At 34.7% G+C, this 19,578-nt stretch overlaps 1 protein-coding gene across 1 annotated transcript in view; it reads left to right on the forward strand.

Annotated features, from left to right (window-relative positions):
- The window catches only part of IL1RAPL1 (interleukin 1 receptor accessory protein-like 1), a 1,088,386-nt gene that overhangs the window by 834,649 nt on the left and 234,159 nt on the right, over positions 1–19,578 (forward strand). Inside the window, exon 6 of the mRNA XM_004689926.1 lies at positions 8,454–8,528. Within this exon, the coding sequence (XP_004689983.1) occupies positions 8,454–8,528 (75 nt within the window). The remainder of the gene's footprint in view (positions 1–8,453; positions 8,529–19,578) is intronic.

Genomic DNA, 19,578 nt, shown 5'->3' on the forward strand with positions numbered 1-19,578 from the left:
CCATGTGGATCTCCTCCAGGGCAGGTGGGAATCGAACTCATGCGGAAGTGGCTTAAGCTTCTTAGTGTAGTGCTTTAACCCAGTGCACCACCAGGGAGGGCCCATAAATAAATCTAATTTTAAAAAAGCAACCAAGAATTACTCACCAGAGATGGGTAAAATAGCTGAATATATTAACTCTTGCTCATAAATCACCTAAAAGATGACATATTTCTCATAAAATTATACAAATAACTGTTACTTTTTTTTATATTTATTTATGCATACAGAACTGGAATACAGGCCAGGGGTGCAGGGGTGGTGATAGGCTTCACCAGAGACAGAGTGGGGAGCAGAATAGGCAGATAAATGAAGCACACTGCTAAGGGGAGCAGTGGGTGGGTCAGGAGAGGTCTGCTGTGCCATGTGGATCACATCCAGGGCCGGGGATCGAACTCACACTGAGGCGGCTATAGCTAGCTTGCAGTGCTGCTTCCTTACCTGTTGCACCACCAGGGAGGGCCCTCCTTAATATTTTTAAAGAGCATTAATAGTAATTTGCTGGGTCCATGTAGTATATTTTCTAGATGAGTAAGCTTTATAAGGTAACTGAAGCTTATCTCTCATTAGTCATCAAAACATTTTTAGTGAACAGTTTTAAATGCAAATATTTTTAAAACCTGGGCATATAGTTACATACAGAAATGCATGTATTTTATGAATTTAAAACAGAAGGATGAAATACAATTAAAATTTTCTATAGTCATTCTGAAAATATTCAGCAAGGTGGTGGGGGCCAACATCCATTGTGTTCTACCTGTATTCAGAACACTAAGAATATTAGAGGCATGGGGCATTAAGGTGAAACAACTCATTTTAAAAATCATAACTCATGTTCTTAGTCTTAAGGTAAATCATATATGTAGGAGGAAAAGATATAGCCCAGACTCTTATAGACACAACAGAGGTGAGAGCTATGTGGAGTAGCTCAATTAGAAATCAGGAAAATTTAGCCTAAAAGTTGACATCTATGGGTATGGAGATTATAGAGTTGAGAGAGGATTTGAGGAGTAATATGACATTCCAAAAGGAACAACAGAAACATTCCAAAAGAAACCAATAAAATAGTGAAACCAGCAAATAGTAGGAGGTTCAGGGTATAGAGCAGCTTAAAGCTAGTTTCAGACTTTAGAAGAGCATTAAAATAAGTCATTTTAGAGCATCCAGCTCCCTGCTTACAAACCCATGACTGATCCATGAGTACATACTGAATATAAAAGTCTTTGCTTGCTAAATGCAAGAAATGTAAGCAAACCCAGCCCAGATGAATTTCAGCCACATGTTTGACTTACAGTTGACCCCAAATGCAGGAGCAAAGTTCACTCAGGCCAGGCCCACTCTAATGAATGTTAGCTTGTTTATAGACTCATAAATTATAATAAAGGGCAAATGTTTTAAGTTGCTAATATTTAGGGTAATTTGTAACTCAGTAATATTAAACCACTAAATTGTATTAATGTTTTTCACTTCCCTTTTCCTAAAATAAAATGCCTTTCTTATGTTTAATATAAACAAAGATATATCGAAGGTGTAATAGAAGCAAATTTTGCTGAGCCAATAGAGCTGTGATGTTGCTTTGAGCTGGCACACATCCAGCTCAGTTCCATTGCATTTCTTGTTCCAAACTTGGCTTGAGACTAATTTATATTCTACTATATGGACATATGTAGATGTATGCACATATTCTTGCTGTATATGACCCTGGAAAATTTTACCAAAGCTTCAGCTTTTCGTATCGTTGACATTGTTTTTTTTCAAGCAACTATTTTCACTTTGGACAATTTCCACTGCAATAAAAGAGGGTAGTACAATCAGTTTCTGTGTACCCATCACTCCGCTTCAGTAATTATCAACATTCCATGTATGTTGTTATTTATAACATGCCGTTTTTTTCCTTTTCTTTTGAGGATATGGATGATATTCAGTGCAACTAAGAACAAATTTTGCACTTGATTCCTGCATTGCTGAAAAGAAGATGCTTAAAATGACTAACCCCTATTTATTGCCAAGTAACTCTTGGCTATGTACTGATATCAAAAGTAATATTTCAGCACTTACAGCATAATTAAATTTGAATAGCAAGTTTTATTTAAAGAGTGTTTGATCTTACTGTTCATAAGCATGCTTTTCTTTCTTGGATTTTTTGGTAATAATCTTTTTTTAATGAATTTGGATAGATTTTCATTTTATGAAACAGCAGAAAACCACTCTATGAACCGTAAGACTTTAGATGTTGCTGAAGCTGTTTAAAATCCCTTTAGATAAGAGATTATTATTTGTTAAATAAGCATTGTTATTAAATGACTTCTGCATAGAAGGTAATTCCCAGTGGTGTTAGTTGGATGATTGATAATTAATCTGAACAGGAAAAAGTGATGACAATGTCATCAAGTACATTGTACTATTCCACTTGTTGACTAAATGAATGAATGGAGATGCAGCATTTTTTTAAGCTCTACACAGAATAGAGAAAACAAAGTGTTTTCCCTTCAGTATGCCTTCAAGGTATATTTATTGAACAGGAAGGAAGTATAAACTGCAAAGAGAGATGAATTGATGAAGAAAGGAAGGGAGATAAGGAAGGAAAAATGAGAAGATGGAAGGAGGCTAATTACTGATACATATGTTTCTTTAAGCTGTTGTGCCATTAAATCACAGTCAGCCTGTAATTTATATTACTATTATGTTAACTTTTCTGTCCCAACTATGTAATTTAACAGAGATTTGAAAAATATCAAAGGAACCAGTGCAATCTTATCATTGTCAAGGTCAAGAAAATTAAAACAAATGCTAATGTTGAATATATCACCATTTCACAAATCTGTTATTATTGGCCCATAAGCTGACCACCAGTGAAGTTTAATTCATTTAAAGGAATATAATATGGTAGCAGTAGAACTATCCAATATGTTTCCAAATTTTATTTAACAATGATGACATGCTTAAGGGTTATAATAAAATGTCAATGTAAAGGACACCTCTAATATTTTATATAATTTCTGTAATAACTGAAAAATTTAGCTATTATTCACAAATCTTTAATTTCAGTAGAGAACATGCTCAGTAAATTCCACTTGTTATTTAGTAACCGTTTTAATGGAATTTCTAGAATGGCTACTTTTTTGTTTCTGTCATAATGAGAGGCTTCACTTCCATGTTATCAAGTCTTATAATCATTAACAGTCCTATCTATAACAGCTAACCACAGGTATAATCCTCTCTCCCAATCTTAAGCAAGCAGACCCAGACTTAGTCAATTTCTGCAGTGAAATTTTCATTGTTGTCAAATATAGTTTATTCCTAATAAAATCTATTAGGCTCACACACCCCTTTACATCTCTGTTTCCAAATGCTAGCAAAATAATATTTTCCCCAGTCTGCCTCATATCATCTGAAACTCCAAGAAAATTAGTGTCTAGTAACAAGCACATTCAAAGAGCACAAATGTTGAAAGCAATCTTGTCTTCTCTATTCATTGGCTGTCCATTGGGAGGAAGATTCTAGATCTTTTCCTTGTAGGACATAGTTGAATGAAATAAAATAGCAGCATACTCCAAAATATGATGTGTTAATTTTCCTACATATGTGCTTATTTGCAATCTTATATTTATGCTTTTGTATCTTTCTAATTTAAATTTGTGTTCAGTTCCAGCTAACATGTCAATTTTTTGTAAATGAGATTAAGCAGAGTATGTTATGTTAATTTCAAATGAAAGATTGAGATATTTTACAGGGGGCACTTTGTTTTTAATACTTAGCATAGTCCCTTGAATACTTGCCATTTCCCAAAACAAAGTTGTATTTAGGGTACCCTTTTTTCTTAAATATGTGTTCAGTGATTGCAAGTAATGTCCATGTTAGTTGACATAGAATAATATTAGGAAGTGTTTGCTGTGAAATAATTATGTAATATTTCAAAAACTAGAAGTTTTATAATACATTAGAATGACCCTGCGTTTCTGGAATGCCTATGGAATTCTACAATAGATGGCTTATTCTATGTCTCTGGAGAAATATGTCTTAACTTTTAGTTGTTTGTTAGGGGGGCAGTTCTTTGGAGGTGGTCATTCTGGGAGTTTAGAAGGCAGAAAAGAGTGTTATTCATTCTTTGTGTGGACTGTCAATTCATTCTCCTTTGACCACCCATCTCTCCACTGCACCCAGTCATACCTGATCTTTCTGGGTACTGAAACCCACACTGAGTGTCATCTACTCTTCATGGACTCCTTCATTGTTCTCCTCAAGCCTGTGGTCTACATTATGATAGCTCAGACTGCAATATCCCCCCACTGTATCATCAATCCCCATGTTCCCAGTAGCTTTCCGTCTATCAGAAAACTCAAATTGCTTGTCCAATTCTGTCTCAAAATATGATAATGCAATAACTTTTTATATATGGTGATCATGGGCAGGCGAGCTCAGCCTCAAAGGTATTTGTGCTGAGGCCAGCTGATTCTCATGGGGGTTGGGGGGAGCTTCCTTGTGCACTGTAGGAATTTAGCAGTATCCTTAGTCAAGTGGCACCTCTGGAGACATAGCCCCAGTAGAGAACAACCACGGTGAGGGAATCACACCAGTGACTAACTGTGCAGAATACAGTATAATTAAGAGAAAACTGAGAAATGTAAATATCTTCTCTAGTGAAGTGTAATATAAATAAATAGAGGCATAGTTTATGGAAGGTCATTAAGTTACATTACGCTATTCTTTGGAAATGCATTATCTTATTGTGACTGTCCAAGCCAAGCAGAGTTAAAATTTTTCTGACTTTCAGTAATCTTATGATGCCTTTTGTCTATTCCACAGTTTCCTTTCATAAGCATTTCCAAACAGCCTGGGATTTACCATTTTCATTCCTTGAAGACCTTTTTTCTGCTAATGGAAACATTTTAAAAAATATATGCACTGATAATTTTGCTTACTTTCTCACTGCTAGAGAAGAGATACTTACCCTCACAGGACATATAATTTCTTAGAATTGACTATTGTCGCTGGAAGTTAATTGTTGGCCGTTAATTTTTTCCCCTGGCCTGTCAACAGAAATGTAAACAGTAGTTGGCAAACTCACCTACTTGATTATAGCTATTACATTAATCAGCATCCTTTTCCTAGGGCCCGTCATAATTCCTCTTGATAATTATGTATTGTTTCATTTCTCTCACCATTTTTTTGGTGTTAGTTTTGTCTACACATACATTTATTTATAATGGTTGAAATTATCCATGCATTCATCTCGACTGGATTTGAGCAAAATCCACTGTAGCAATTGTTTGAAAAATAAAATTTTAAAATATTAAACCATCTTTTACTTACTCTGTCTGTCCCTGCTCTCTTGTTGACCCACCATGTGTGGTGTTGTTTTGTTTTGCTTTGCTTTGTTCTGTTCTGTTTTGTTTTGTTGTTTTTTTGTTTGTTTGTTTGTTTTGGTTTTGTAGCTCACCTGGTCAGTTTCAGGAGATAGAAGTAACTGAATCAGAATCAGACTCAGCCTGAAGTCTGAGTCTGGGCAACACAGGCAGGACAGCCAGTAAAGGAAGCAGGCGGAAGCCAACTATAGGCAGTGGCCAAGGAATAGAGAACCTGAGTCCAGACATTAGTTTCATATGAACTAACTTGCTTATAGTATTGTTCAGTGATTTGATTTTGAAAACAAGTATTCATTGTAATAATTTTCTCACTAAGTTAAGATAAACACCATCTTGCTTTTCAAGATAATGGAAAAAGTAAGTACAAATTCTCTAACTTTTAAGTTAGACTAGCACTTCAACATAAATATTTCTTAAAATAAGAAAACAAAACTACAATTTCAGTTTGTTTTTTCTTCTAAAGACCCCAAGATCATTTCTACTTTGATGCCTCTCACAAGTTTTAGGCTTCACTGTTAGAAAGTAAAGTCAAAACCTTCCAGAATGAAGAACACAGAACTGAAGTCCCATTCTGAGCCATTGAAACTATGTGAACTTTAGAGGACAAATGTTAAAACTTAAAGAACTTAATAAGTTCTAATGGTTGCTGTCTTCAGAGTTCTGTGATTCCTTTACTAACTTGAATTTATCACATGAAATGTAATATGAGAAGTCTGAAAGCTACATAGTTTTATATCTTGAAAGATACCACCCATGGTGAGTTTGGGTGAAGAACCACACAACCATTTTATTGAACAAATGTGCTGCATTTGGATTTAATTATCGTTTATTGTAATAAGGGAAATAATCCCTTCCCTCTTTCTATAAATTAGTGTGGACATGTTTGAGAAGGTATCTCAGCTGCTTTCTGTAACAGCTGTTGTCTACTTGTACATGTTGTAAACTGGGGTAATTTACTAAATAAATCTGTTATTTTGATAGCATAATGACTTCTGAAATTCACTGAAATGATTTGATAACAAGATTCTAAGATGTGTGACTTTTGGCCTATTAATGACATACCTATGTGCCAATATTTAGTGAATATTCTGCTTAGTTAACTGGTAGGAGAATAAAAATCTGTTAAGATCATTTTAGGCAAAAAATAAGAGTATTTAGATTTAACCAGAGTGGTGTCATCTTTTTAGAAGAACTTCAAAGTGATAAATCTCATTATTTCAAATTTCTCTTTCATTTCCCAGCCCTGTGTTAAATATTAGTGAATAATACATTCATTCAGTTATGAACAAAAGCTATTGTTGCTGGGCGAGGTTCATCTCCTAAACGGGACTGTTAAAACTCATCACTTTTTCTTATGTGCGGTGTGATCCCTTCCCGCTGGCTGTAGCGTCCACTAAAAAGAGATGGGGGTGACCCATGGGAATTACAACTGAGATGAAAAAATGCACAAAATGATGTAAAAATAAACTATTCTATTATTAAAAAGAGAGAGAGAGATGGGGGTGAGCTGCTGAAGCAGATTGAATTCTTGAATTCTCTGTTGATGAGACATGAGGCCAACTCCTGACACTTCTGTCTGGATCAGCCTGTCCATTATCACCCAGACTGGCATGTCCTCCTGGCAAGGAAACAGGAAAACCCTCAAAGCAGAAACATTCAGTTAAGCAACCCCTAAATGATCCTTTCTGTACTTGGTACTGATTGGAAGCTGCAATGACAAATTTCAAAGGACCTGGACAATTCATCTGAGAGGGTGGAGAATTAGCTTAATGAAGAACTGATTATTTCTCTAAAACCTGAATAGTCTAGTTTAGCTAGGAATGAAGTATACAAGATGTTGAATAGTACACATTTAGATCTGTAGGCTAATAATCGATAAATCTGATGTGAAGACAGCAAAAATATATGGAAGCTAAAAATTGTTAAGAGAGTAAGTGGCCAAAAGTTACTAAAAATACTATTAAAATCCAATGCAAAATAATAATGAAGGGTTTTGACTACATAGAAAGTATCCTTTGAATCTATTATCTTGGTTCGTATGTACATGCATATTTGACAGTGCAGCTTGTTCTTAAACTCATTCAATGTCATGTTGCTACCCAATTTGTAGAATGTGTAAATAGGAAATACTTATTCTAATTACTAAGTTACAGGTTTTAAGGTAATGTGTTCCAGGATACGGAAACTAGGTATGGGATTAAGAAAAATGAGAGATACATTTTGCCAAAGGGGAAAAAATAAATAAATATATGATACATGTATTATCTGTGCCTTTAATGAACACAGACAAACATAGGGAACTCTTAAAAAGGAAAACAACCCCTGTTCCCAAAAATAGACAACTGGATCATGAAAACATGGTATATAAATACAGTGAAATACCACTCAGCAATCCCACACACACACCAAAAGCTTATACCATTTATAGAAACATGGATGGAAAGGGAGGGAGTTGTGTTACAGCAAAATAAGTCCGAAGGAGAGCTATAGATACTAGATGGTTTCACTGATAAGTAGACTATAAAGAAACCAGACGAAGAGTCAGATAGTGGGGACAGGTTGGGTGAGCACAACGTGGTGCCCGAGCGCATGGATTATGTGGTGGATTAGGGGTGCTTTGGGTGTGAGACCACTTCACCAGAAGTGGGGGGACATATACTTGCAAAACACCAACAATATAAATCAATATTCCTTCAAGGGAAGTATTCTTTTTAAAAGCACACTTTAAAAAAAAGAAAGAAAGAAAGAACGGTGTGCAGATTGAATATATTCAGTGAATGTCAGTCACATCCTTAAGGACTGACCCACCCTAATTCTGTACTTTAACAGGCCCCCATGACTATCAATTGGCAAGTGTATGCCATCTGGCATCTGTTCAGTTCTCTTGAAGGGGCCACCTGCAATGTGTAAGCCACTACTTGGTAGAACACTTTGACACACTGTTTATTCTAAGAATGAAAAATATTTGAGAAAATAAACAGTATTCTATCTTTCATTTCATGCTTCATAAACCAAAGTCTATGTTATTATTATTTTGTTGTTTTTCAGCCCCTCTGACTGATAAGCCACCCAAGCTTTTGTATCCTGTGGAAAGTAAAATGACGATTCAGGAGACCCAGCTGGGTGAGTAATTCTTCAATTCTAGTAAATATACATTTCTCAATGCATTCTGACAGTGAAATAGCCTAGTTTGTAACCGGATGTAATTCTCACTCTTAGTTAAGCCCAGGTGTGTTTAAATGGAGCAAAATTAGAAACTACTAGCAAATATGGTCCTTCCATCGCCCACCATTCATGTATTAGGACCAAGCTGGACATACAGATATTAAAGCTCATGTGTTGTTTTGATGATTGATGAAAAATGAGATGGGCTGAAGGTTTTACTGATGTTATTATGGTGTCATTTTATAAGGCATGGATTGACTGTAAAATAGGCAATATAGAACTATTTAACTTATAATATCCATTGACACATTAAAATAGTTTTTGAAAATTGGAGGAAAAGGTACAGGTTCATGAAAGTAAATGCCACCATTACAGTTAAAGATCAGCTTTATCCAATCAGGCATAATAGGCATTATGTTAGTTATGAATAACATGTTAAATAAATGTGAGCAAGTGGCATTTGGTTAAAAGGACTAAAAGGTTTGGGACAAAAGAGCATGAACAGAATATGCTTTGATAAAAGTGTTTAGTTGCCCACAAATAAAAAAACTAACGTCATTATCTTAGAGTTAGGTCTAGAATTCCTCAGTCTGACTTACCATATTCAGTTATACCAAATTATGGAAAATTTCGCCTCTTAATCATAAATTTGTATAGCACATTTTTATTATTTTAGATCAGCTTTTGTTTTTATGTCAAATGTCTTGAGCACACACACACACACAACACAAACTTTAGCAGAAAATTATTTGGTTTTGGTGTCTGGATTTAAGGGATTATCCAAAGTATTATTTCATATATTCCTGTTTGTTCATGAGCTTTATCTTACATGGATTATTTCAGAGTAGAAATGCATGCACTGCCTACAACTATACCAAAACCAGTAGCTCATCCTCTAAGTTATTGATGGTATTATAGTTCCTGGTCTTTAAAAATGAAGATTGCAGATGTGATAATCTGTACTGAAAGCATATGCAAAGTCATAGTGCAAAAAAAAAAAAAATAGTGATTTTTTTAGACCTGTAAGATTATTGTAGTCAATGAGATTCTAACATTGGAAATATTTTTTTAAACTTTGAGTTACAGACATATCCAGGGTTTATATGTCAGGGTATTAATATACTCCTTTGATGATAAACCCAAGCCTTTGAGCTAATGCTGTTTACGTGCACATATACTTTCATGCCATTGTTTTGAGATGAAAAACTACAAGCAGTATTGAAGCAATACTGTGTGTGAAGCAAACATATATTAAAATTGTGTCACATTCTTTAGTCACACTGTGGTATATTGAGGTATATTAGATTTTATTGCTACTTTATAAGGAAATTTTGAAATGTAAATTCTCATAAGTGGCCATTCTCATGAAGACCTTGCAATAACTTCTAGATTTTTTTTTCCTAAGGAATTATACAAAACTGTAAATATCTTGGGCCAAGAAGTATTGGTTTATGGTACCATACCACTTATCTGTAGTGAACACGATGAAAGTTAAATGAATTGTATCTCTTACTTGGCAATCAAAATAATTTTATGATTGATGGTCATCTGTTGGCTTTCCTTATATATTATCCCTGAATTTGAATAAATTAGACTGTCCTCTGCCTCCTACTAGTGTTTTACAAAGTAGAATAAATAAAGCTATTTTTGTAAAGCTATTTTTGTTAAAGATTACCTTTTCTTGAACAGAAATTAAAAGTAATCAAACAGAATTGAAAACATGAAAAGTTCTTCCAGTTGGAAGGCTTGATCATTACATGTTCATTTTTAAAAAGGTGGACATTGCTGTTACCAAAATGCTCTAGGAATTACTCTAAGTAACTCCTTTATGGTCTCTGCCAAAAAGAACATTAACTCTCAATACAGAGCAAACTGGACACATCAAGATGGGATTTGAATTATTTATAAAAACTTTTGTTTTCTGATTCTATAATAGGATAAAGAATAAGACAAATCATTTACCAATTAGCGATATTTAGCCTTAATCCTTGACTTTTTGGAGCAACAGCTGACTTAAAATAATTATCTTGCTAGTGTTGCTATTAATAGTAGCAGAGCACGTGAACAAAGGTAAGTGATAATGAAAACAAAAAGTGACTGCAATTGCTTAAAATATATTTGTTCTCTACAATACATGCTTTGCCTTTCACCTTCTCAGGAATGTAATTTTGCCCTTTCTAGATTTTGAAGTTTAGCAGGTTCAAAATGTGATATCAAATACTAAGAAAGGGGGGCTGAGTGAAGATTCATTTGGTGGGAGTAAATGGGTGACCAGAACCCCAGTTTGACGAGAGCTTTATAAGTGCTACCTACTCTTCTGAGAATGTGAGAATATCTAACAGTGTTTCTTTAGCCTGGGGTCTGACTCAACACTGTCCTAAGTTGAGGGTTGCCCTTAGAGGGCAAAAGTATAATAAAACCACTGTATGGAAATTGTACAAAGCAGAATTAGCACATGTCTGGTGACCTTAACTTGAATGTCCTGGCTAAACTACACATTCTTGCTTCTGACTTCGGTAGCATTTAATTCATCATTTTTCTAGCTTGTCTACATGACAATAATAACTTAGCTTGTCTGTGTGAGTAATAACTTAGATAAAATCATGAAATGTATGGATTTGTCTTCATCTCCAAATTCTCTTTTCTCTGTCTCTTGCTGGCCATGTCTACCTTTCCCTTTCCACATCCCTCGTGTCTTTCTTTTCCTCCAGTTCTTTCTTCTTCTGAAAACTAGAAATATACTGATAGTGATCATTTAAATGAGTTCAGTGAAGAAGAAAGTGAAAGGCACTAAAAAGCAAAATACTTCTGAAAAAAATTAATAGCAACTAAATTTGTATAAAATATGTAAATTGGTAGGTTTGAATTTCCATCAATATGTGATCACTGCCTAGCATTTCCATTTTAAGTGGTATTTGTGTACAGTTTCTAAATGTGAAGAAATTACTTTGTCCTTTTAAATAACTTTCAGGGATCAGCAAATGTATGGGCAGCACTTTTTTGGGCAAAAGGCCCAGACATCACTGTACAATTCTGAAGGTCAATCCAGGAGGTGAGCCTGACTTAGTCCTTTCAGGCAGCTGTAATCAAGGGAATCAAAAGGCAGACATCATTGTCCTGCTGGGCTTGAGCCCTGAGGATGTCAATCAGATACTTCTTGTTATGGCTGAGTGCCCATTTTCAGAACCATCCAGAACGGAAGATGGCATATTCCGTTATCACCAAACTCAAAGAGTAGAAATCCATTGTATTCTGGACCTAGTGAGGCACATTATAGTTTGCAACTTACAATTTACTGAAAATTACCATTAATTGCTCATCCAGATATGGGTGCCCTTTTATTCAGATAATCGGTTTTGTTTTAAAAATAAATATACAAGTCAATAGCAGAAATTTGGGAGTGAAATACAGAAAAGAATCTTGTGTTTTTAGTCTTTACATTGTGTAAAAACTGTTTCTAATATTCTCAGGAGATAGTCTCTTAATGGCTACATGATGTTTATGTCGCTGTCCTATTACTTCATATATGCTGGAAATTTGGATTTTTCTAGTTTTCATCATCATAAATAATGATGGAATGATTTTTACCTACACATTTTCTCCTGCCTTTGAAAAGAACAGATTCATAAAGTGAATAACATGGAGTAAAATAAAATAATGATGTCAGGGTTACTTGCTACATATTTTTTAACTTTTATGAGAGGTATACAAATGTTCAGCAGCATTAGACAATTATCATAACATTCTAATCTTTGTAAAATTGACTAAATGGTATGTCTTTGTAACAGGTCTCTTGATTGAAAAGCTACTTTCTTTTGGTATCAGAATCACTTCTTCCTTCACCTTCATCTCTTTCCCTTTACTCACTGAATACAAGTGACTTCTCCTTTTTCAGGATTATGTACAGTTGGAGGGTTTCAAATTAATCCAGTCCATTTAGGTAACTGTCTATTCATGGTGAAATACACAGACCTCAGTGAATGTCCACAATCTCATTCCATCTTCTTTTCTTTTTCACTGTAATACTCAACTGAGAACTTCCTCTAGATCCGGTGTTCCTTAATAAAATCCAGTGTACTCTTGTGATCTACTCTGGGAATAAGAAGTCAGCTAATAGTAATTGGTAATAAAGTATATATGCCACAAGTGGGATCCATGTCCAAGTTTGCAAGAAAAAATGGGACTTAACTGAATAAGCTGCCTAATAGTAGTTTCTTTTCTTGCATGTTTTCTTTGTTAAGTTTGTTAAAACAAACACACAAACAATCAAACATTCAGGTGTAAGAGTTAGTATCAGGGATTCACCAGCCATTAATATCTTGATGAAAGTTATTGATGGCAATATTTGAAACCTCAGAGGTTTTTGAACTGTCCTGGTAAAGGGACACAATTTAATCACAGGTTAGTTAAAATAAGTTTGGAAAAGTTTAAATTTCATGTAGACCCAGAGAAAATATCCATACATTATATAAGTTACTGAATTGTTTTTAATTTAATTGGTTGATATTTGTATAGCAAAACATTCTCTCATGAAAACTGTATGTTTAATTTGCTTTTTCCCCCATAGAATAACTAGTTACTGAAAGCACCTGCCTTGATATTTTGTATTTCTTGTAATTATGTGTATAAATGTACTGTGCATGGGATGGGTTTTGTTACAAAATAGTTATTTTTAATCCAAGGAAAAATAATGGAAATTATAGAATGAAAAGTAGTATTCTAATATCTGCTATCCAGAGCCACATCTACAATTGCTGTTTTCTTGAATTAAAGCACATTTCTATATTATCAGCACACTGTCTTACTAAAGTTGGGGAGCTTTTTGGTTTCCTTACTCATTTAAAAAAGTACTTAATACCAACACCATAGAAACAGAACAGTTCAGGTGCTAAATTTGGTACCTAATTCTGAAAGCGGCACTCCAGACTGTTCATGCTAAGAAACACTTCATTGCTGGGTCATCCAAGTGATGCAAAGCTGACCTTCAGTCCCAGAGATAAGGAAGTCAGCTCCCACTGAGTTTTCCATTTGCAATTACTCTTGCTGTTCTCGTGAGCAAATATAATGCTGTTGACTCAGGTTTCACTGCACCGTAGGGAATGTACGAGACATATTTCCGCTGATGAACTCATATTAAAAAAAAAAAAAAACCAACTATGAAACTACCCTTTCACTCTGGGTAAAAACATTCACATCCCAACTCCACATTTTCAGTGAAAAATGATATACTTGTTGCCCACTTAAGGAAGGCGTGCAGATCAGCATAATTCTACTGTCTGAAATAAAGCTTGTTAGACATAAATTAGATCTTCTGGACAAGTAGACATCATAATTAAAGCATGTAAAGGCAAATAAAGTCTGGTATTATAATTACTCAATCTGATGGCATTCTACTCAATCCAAATTTATTGTGCCATGATAAATGAAAGTAATAACTCTTGACAGCTGTTGTGGTCTGATATCTTACTTTTGAAAACCAAAGCACCTTGAAATTGTGATTCTACATAGAGGAGGAATTATTTTTTAAAGATCTCTTTATCTATGCATACAAGAACTGGAGTACAGGCCAGAGGTGCGGGGGGTGAGAGGATTCACCAGAGACAGAGTGGGGAGCACAACAGGTAGATGGACTGAAATGCACTGCTGAGGGGAGCAGCAGGAGAGACAGGAAAGCTCTGCTGCACCATGTGGGTCACCTCCCTGGCCAGAGATTCGAACTCATGCTGCAGTTGCTGCAGATAGCTCCTAGTGCTGAAATTTAATCCCTTGTGCTACCAGGGAGATCCAGAGGAGTATTTTTTTTTGTGTGTTAGCATTTAATTCATATTTCGTATCCTTATTCAAATTATCATTCAATAAATGGAAACTAGTATTAGTACCGTTACATGACCTAGCCTGTGTACATCTCATAGATTCTCAGAATTGAACTTTTTCCTTAAAGTCTTGAGAGGAGATAATGGGGAACAAATGCCACTTTGCATTATTATTATTTTTTATGGTAGGCATTTAATGAAATATACACAAATTGACTAGATTAGTGGTTCATTCAGGGTAAGTGCTTGTCACTTTGCATTCTTACTTCAAAATTGCTCTCTAAGGCCCTCTCTGGTGGCACAATAGGTTGAAATGCAGCACTATGAAGCTATCCTAGCCACTGCAATACAAGTTCAATCCCCGGCCAGGGAGGTGACCCACATGGCACAGCAGACCTCTCTTTGTCTCGCCCACTGCTCCCCTCAGCAGTGTATCTCCAAGACCTGCCTGTTCTGCTCCCTACTCTGTCTCTGATGAATCCTCTCCAGAGTCCCTTCACCTCTGGCCTGTTCCCCAGTCCCATATGCATAAATAAATAAATAAATAAATAAATCTTTAAAAAAATGCTCTCTAAGCATTTTTAAAGTCACATATTAAGCTACTACTAATTAAAGATCAATCAAAAAGGAAGGGAATACTTCTCAAAAAGTATGATTATTTAGTTTACCCACAAATCTGTTTCTGGTCTAAGAAGTCAAGCTTCCTTTTTAGGCATTAAGTGATCAAGGCAGAGCTATGATAGACTTGAAAACCATACAAAGATGAAAATGGAGGTTAGAACAGCTCCTATGGGTCATAGATATGTGAAAGGTAGAAAGGCAGTTAAAACATTTGTTAAAATGCTTTGAAAACTGAAATAAAGACAATGTAAGCCTACTTGTTTCTGACTTGAACTTGGAAGGGAGAGAAGATAAGTAGAAAGAAAGTGGTCCAAGAAAGTGTTTTCACAAAACCAGGAGGAGAGTTTGTTGAGATTCCGGACTGTCTAGTTCTTGTCTAATTTGCTAAACACCAGAAAGAATCATGCATATTGCACTTTTAGTAAAGCACTAAGACTACTGTTTTATTTGTTGTTGGCCAGTTAAGAAACTACGTATGTTCTGTGGTGTTGGAATAGGGTGACTTGATGGCTGGTGCAACTGTGGTGATAAACCTGTTAGGGGTACCGCAATATTACCTCAGTTAAAAATAAATAAATATAAAAACAAGAAACTTCACATGTGTAAGTTTTCAGAAATACAGATTTAGGAAATTTATGGAGTGGAGGGATTTTGGTAGTTGTGAATCAAATCCTCCTCTTTAAATGACTGCATGTTTTTACATCAAAAAAATTTACTAAAACAAATTGTTTATATCGTCTTCTTTTCCTCCTCCTCCTTCTTTTTCTTTTATTTCTTATCATAATCACCACCACTGTCATTACTAGGTTACTGAAAGGAGGCTGCATCATCCAGTAGATCTTTGTTCAGGTTATTGTTAGACAGGGCTATATCACAGTCCCCTTACTGCAGCCGTAACCTTGTATAAACAGCCCTCATTTTACTAGTCAATAAAAAAAGCATCATGATAATACCTTCCTCTGTGAAATTAGTGTAGGTATATAAAGAGATAATCATAAAGTTTAGTACCTTTCTTGGAATATATTAAGTAGTCAATACATGATTGCCACTAGTAGTTAAAATATTTGAATGCTGTAAATATAGAAGAGCTCTGCAATGCATTTTGAATGCCAAAGATTGTTTGATTGTGTTTATATTCTTATCAGAGTGCTGTACTATGGCAGCAGACATAAGATGGATAATATTTTACGGAATTAATTCCCATTTCTTCTCTAAGAATGCAATATACATACTATTTTTTCTACTTAATGAGACATAATCTTAAAGAAGTTATTGATTTTAGATTACTTAATTCTTCGACACAGCTATCCAAATGCAAGTGTAAGTACACAGTTTAACAGAAGAAACCAACCCCCATCCTCTTAAAAAAAAATTACCATGTATTGCAAACCATGCTGCATGGATTTATAAATGGTCATTGAAAAGGAACTATGTGAAAAATTATTTTTCTGACCCATGGGTATTCAAATATAATATCTTCTTAAGACAAGGGACATGAGAATAGTTTCGTAAAACATCAATATCTGTCGAGTTCCTTCTGAAGGTTTGGCAGTAGTCATCATTTTGTAGAAAAGTACTACTTTTCTTTTGACAAGTACTGTTATCACAAAGCTTCCTGAGTTCTAAATGATTGAAGTTTACTAGCATAGAAGAGTGCAGTGAGTATCCTATGTTAACAAGAACACTTTCTGAATTTGCAAAGTAAATGCCAAGTTATCAGAAATAAACCTATCAAAGTGCATTGTGTTGTAGAATATTGAAAGAGGTTTCAGAATAAGAGTCTGTACCACATGACTGATGTTCATTAAAATAGGATCTATAAAAAGACCCACATCATTTAAAATTTGAATATAAAGAGAGGTGTTCGTCCATAAATTTCCTCTCAAATTTTGGTTAAATAACTGAACGTTCTTATATGCAGACTCTTCATGAAAAATAACTTGTGCTTGAATACAGTTATGAAAATAGGAGCTGAGTATTTTATGGCCTAATATGAAAACACTTAACATTCCACTCATATCTTCCTTTACCAACTTAGTAAGTTCCTACAGATTTGTGGGTAAATTGAATCATCATAATTTTAGAGAAGCGTTCCCTTCATTTTTGATTGATCTTTAATTAGTAGTGATTTAACATGTGACTTTAAGAGGCTCTATACCCCAGTCTCTCTTAAGCAGTTAATGATCAATGAAAGATTTATACTCACAAGGGAAATACATTATTTAAAGAACTTGGTGGTGACTAATTTTCTATTATATGAGAAATCTTTTGTAACGGAATAATCATCCCTATAGCTTTTATGAGTTGGGCTTTTACATTTTCATATGATGAAGTTCATTGATAGGAAACTATAAATGATGTTGTTAACCGTGCCACCCCTCACCTCAGTATCACTTCTCCCTTGTCTGTCAGTGGAAATAAAAGTCTCCTTTGTGACTTTTTTTTTTGCCTCCTCTGAGATAATACTAAAATTACTTAGTATTTCACCAGCTTTAGAATCAACAGTACTTTGTTTCAGCCTCGTTCTTTGCAAATCCATGTACTAGAGTAGACCATTTGAGTAACCATTACATCTCATGCTTAATTATGACAAGATGGTTTACTTTCATAGAGGATAAATTTTAAAGGATCTTGTTTTTAGTGAAGGAGCATTCATTTAAACATTATATAGGCTTCAGGCACACAGAATTGTAAATCAACATCTGTATATACTACATTATGTTCATTACCAGAATTCTAGTTTCCATCCATCAACATACAGTTAATCACTTTTACCTGATTTACCCCTTCCCTCTGGTACCCACTGATTTGTTCTTATAGTCTAAACGTTTGGCTTTTATTTAGCTTAGTTCATGCATTTGTTTCATTTAGCTAACACACAAGAATGAATGCATGCAGTGCTTGTCTTTCTCCAACACATATTTTTCACTAAACATTGCTGTAGTTACATCCATGTTACTGCAAACAGAGGATTTTATTTTTTTGATTCTGAGTAGTATTCCATTGTGTTTATCAAAAAGACAAATAAGTGTTGGAGAGGATGAGGAGAAAAGGGATCTCTTGTACATTTTGGAATGGAAGTGGGTCCTCAAAAAATTAATATCCACTCCTGGGCATTTATCCAAAGAATACAGTAACATTAACTCAAAGAAATATATGTACACTGGGGTTCATCACAGAATAGCTCACAGTAGCTATGAGTTGGGAACAACCTATGAGCCCATCTACAAAAGAATGGATGAAGAAGCTGTGGTTTTGTTGTTGTTGTTGTTGTTGTTGTTAAATGTATTCATAAGTATTTAATAGTAATTTTCATTTTATTCTAAAGGTATGAACAGTGAAGTTCAATTTGTTACTTTATGAATGAAGCTATTTCCAGATGTGATAAGCCTATACTGCAAAACATGCCAGATAAGCTCAACCCATAGATTATCCAAGAGGTTTTAAGACTTGAGCCTCACAACACACTACTAAAGGGGCCTCTTTTCTAGTTCTCACCACACAGAAGCTCAATGTTACCTTTTCAGAAATGCTAGGAATTTTTAAAAAATCATAGTGCAAATTGTACTATCTAGTCATAGCTTATATTAGCCAATTTAATAATTAAGAAAGGAAAAAGGTTGATGGTTTATATTTTCGAGAATGATATGTATTTACGTAATTCTTGGGCTCAAATTCTCATGAGATGGTCTCTCACTTCCATTTCCAATTTATAATGTGTCCAGAAAGAGTGCAAGTTGCTTAGGGTTCTGGGAAAATTGCAATTCCCTCTTCCCTCCCTTTTCACCCCAGTGGTCTCCTGAAAATCACAGGCAGACTTTTGTCTGTGGTTTAATAAGGGAAGGACACTTACCTCAGACTTATCTGCTGAAGAATTATGTTCATAGAAGCTCAGCAGTTCTTAAGTAGAAGAGAACAAAGGAATGTGAGTTGAATTCATGGGGAAATTAAATCAAATGCATCATGTCACATCAAGCCATCACTAGAAATAGGATACCAACAATATGATGAGTTCTAGGAAGATTTGAGATTATTACTGCAGGTCTTCAGTAAGAAGCAATTATGTGAAATAACTTAGAAAGTTGAGTAAACGTTTTTGCTTTTTCTTCTTACATGAGAAGTTTCAGTCTTTCTGCTGAACATGTCTTTCTGATTTGGTAATGTAAATTATCTTGGCAAATTTAAGACTTTTAATCAATCGATTATGCTTTTCAAATGCTTTCTGAATAATATACCTAATTTTGGCTAAAATTACTTGGGATGCAATTAGAATATTATTATGCACCCTGCTTATTATGAACAGCCTATTTATAAGTAATATCAGTACTTAGTTCAGAATTATATGTCACATATTTATAAGAGGATTTACACAAAGATTTTCTCTTAGATATAAATGCAATTTGTAATGATTTTTTTGAGTCCATCTCTGTTGCCAATGAATAATGTATTTTCAGTCCAAGTATGCTTATTAGGATTTGATACTAATTAGAGAGTGAGAATAACATTTTTATGTAACCAGAGATAAATAAAATAAGTGAATTTTGCATTAGATGAATACATGAGCTTCAGGTAAA

Source organism: Condylura cristata, unplaced genomic scaffold (assembly GCF_000260355.1).
Source record: "Condylura cristata isolate star-nosed mole 26May11 unplaced genomic scaffold, ConCri1.0 scaffold00027, whole genome shotgun sequence".
Taxonomy (NCBI): domain Eukaryota; kingdom Metazoa; phylum Chordata; class Mammalia; order Eulipotyphla; family Talpidae; genus Condylura; species Condylura cristata.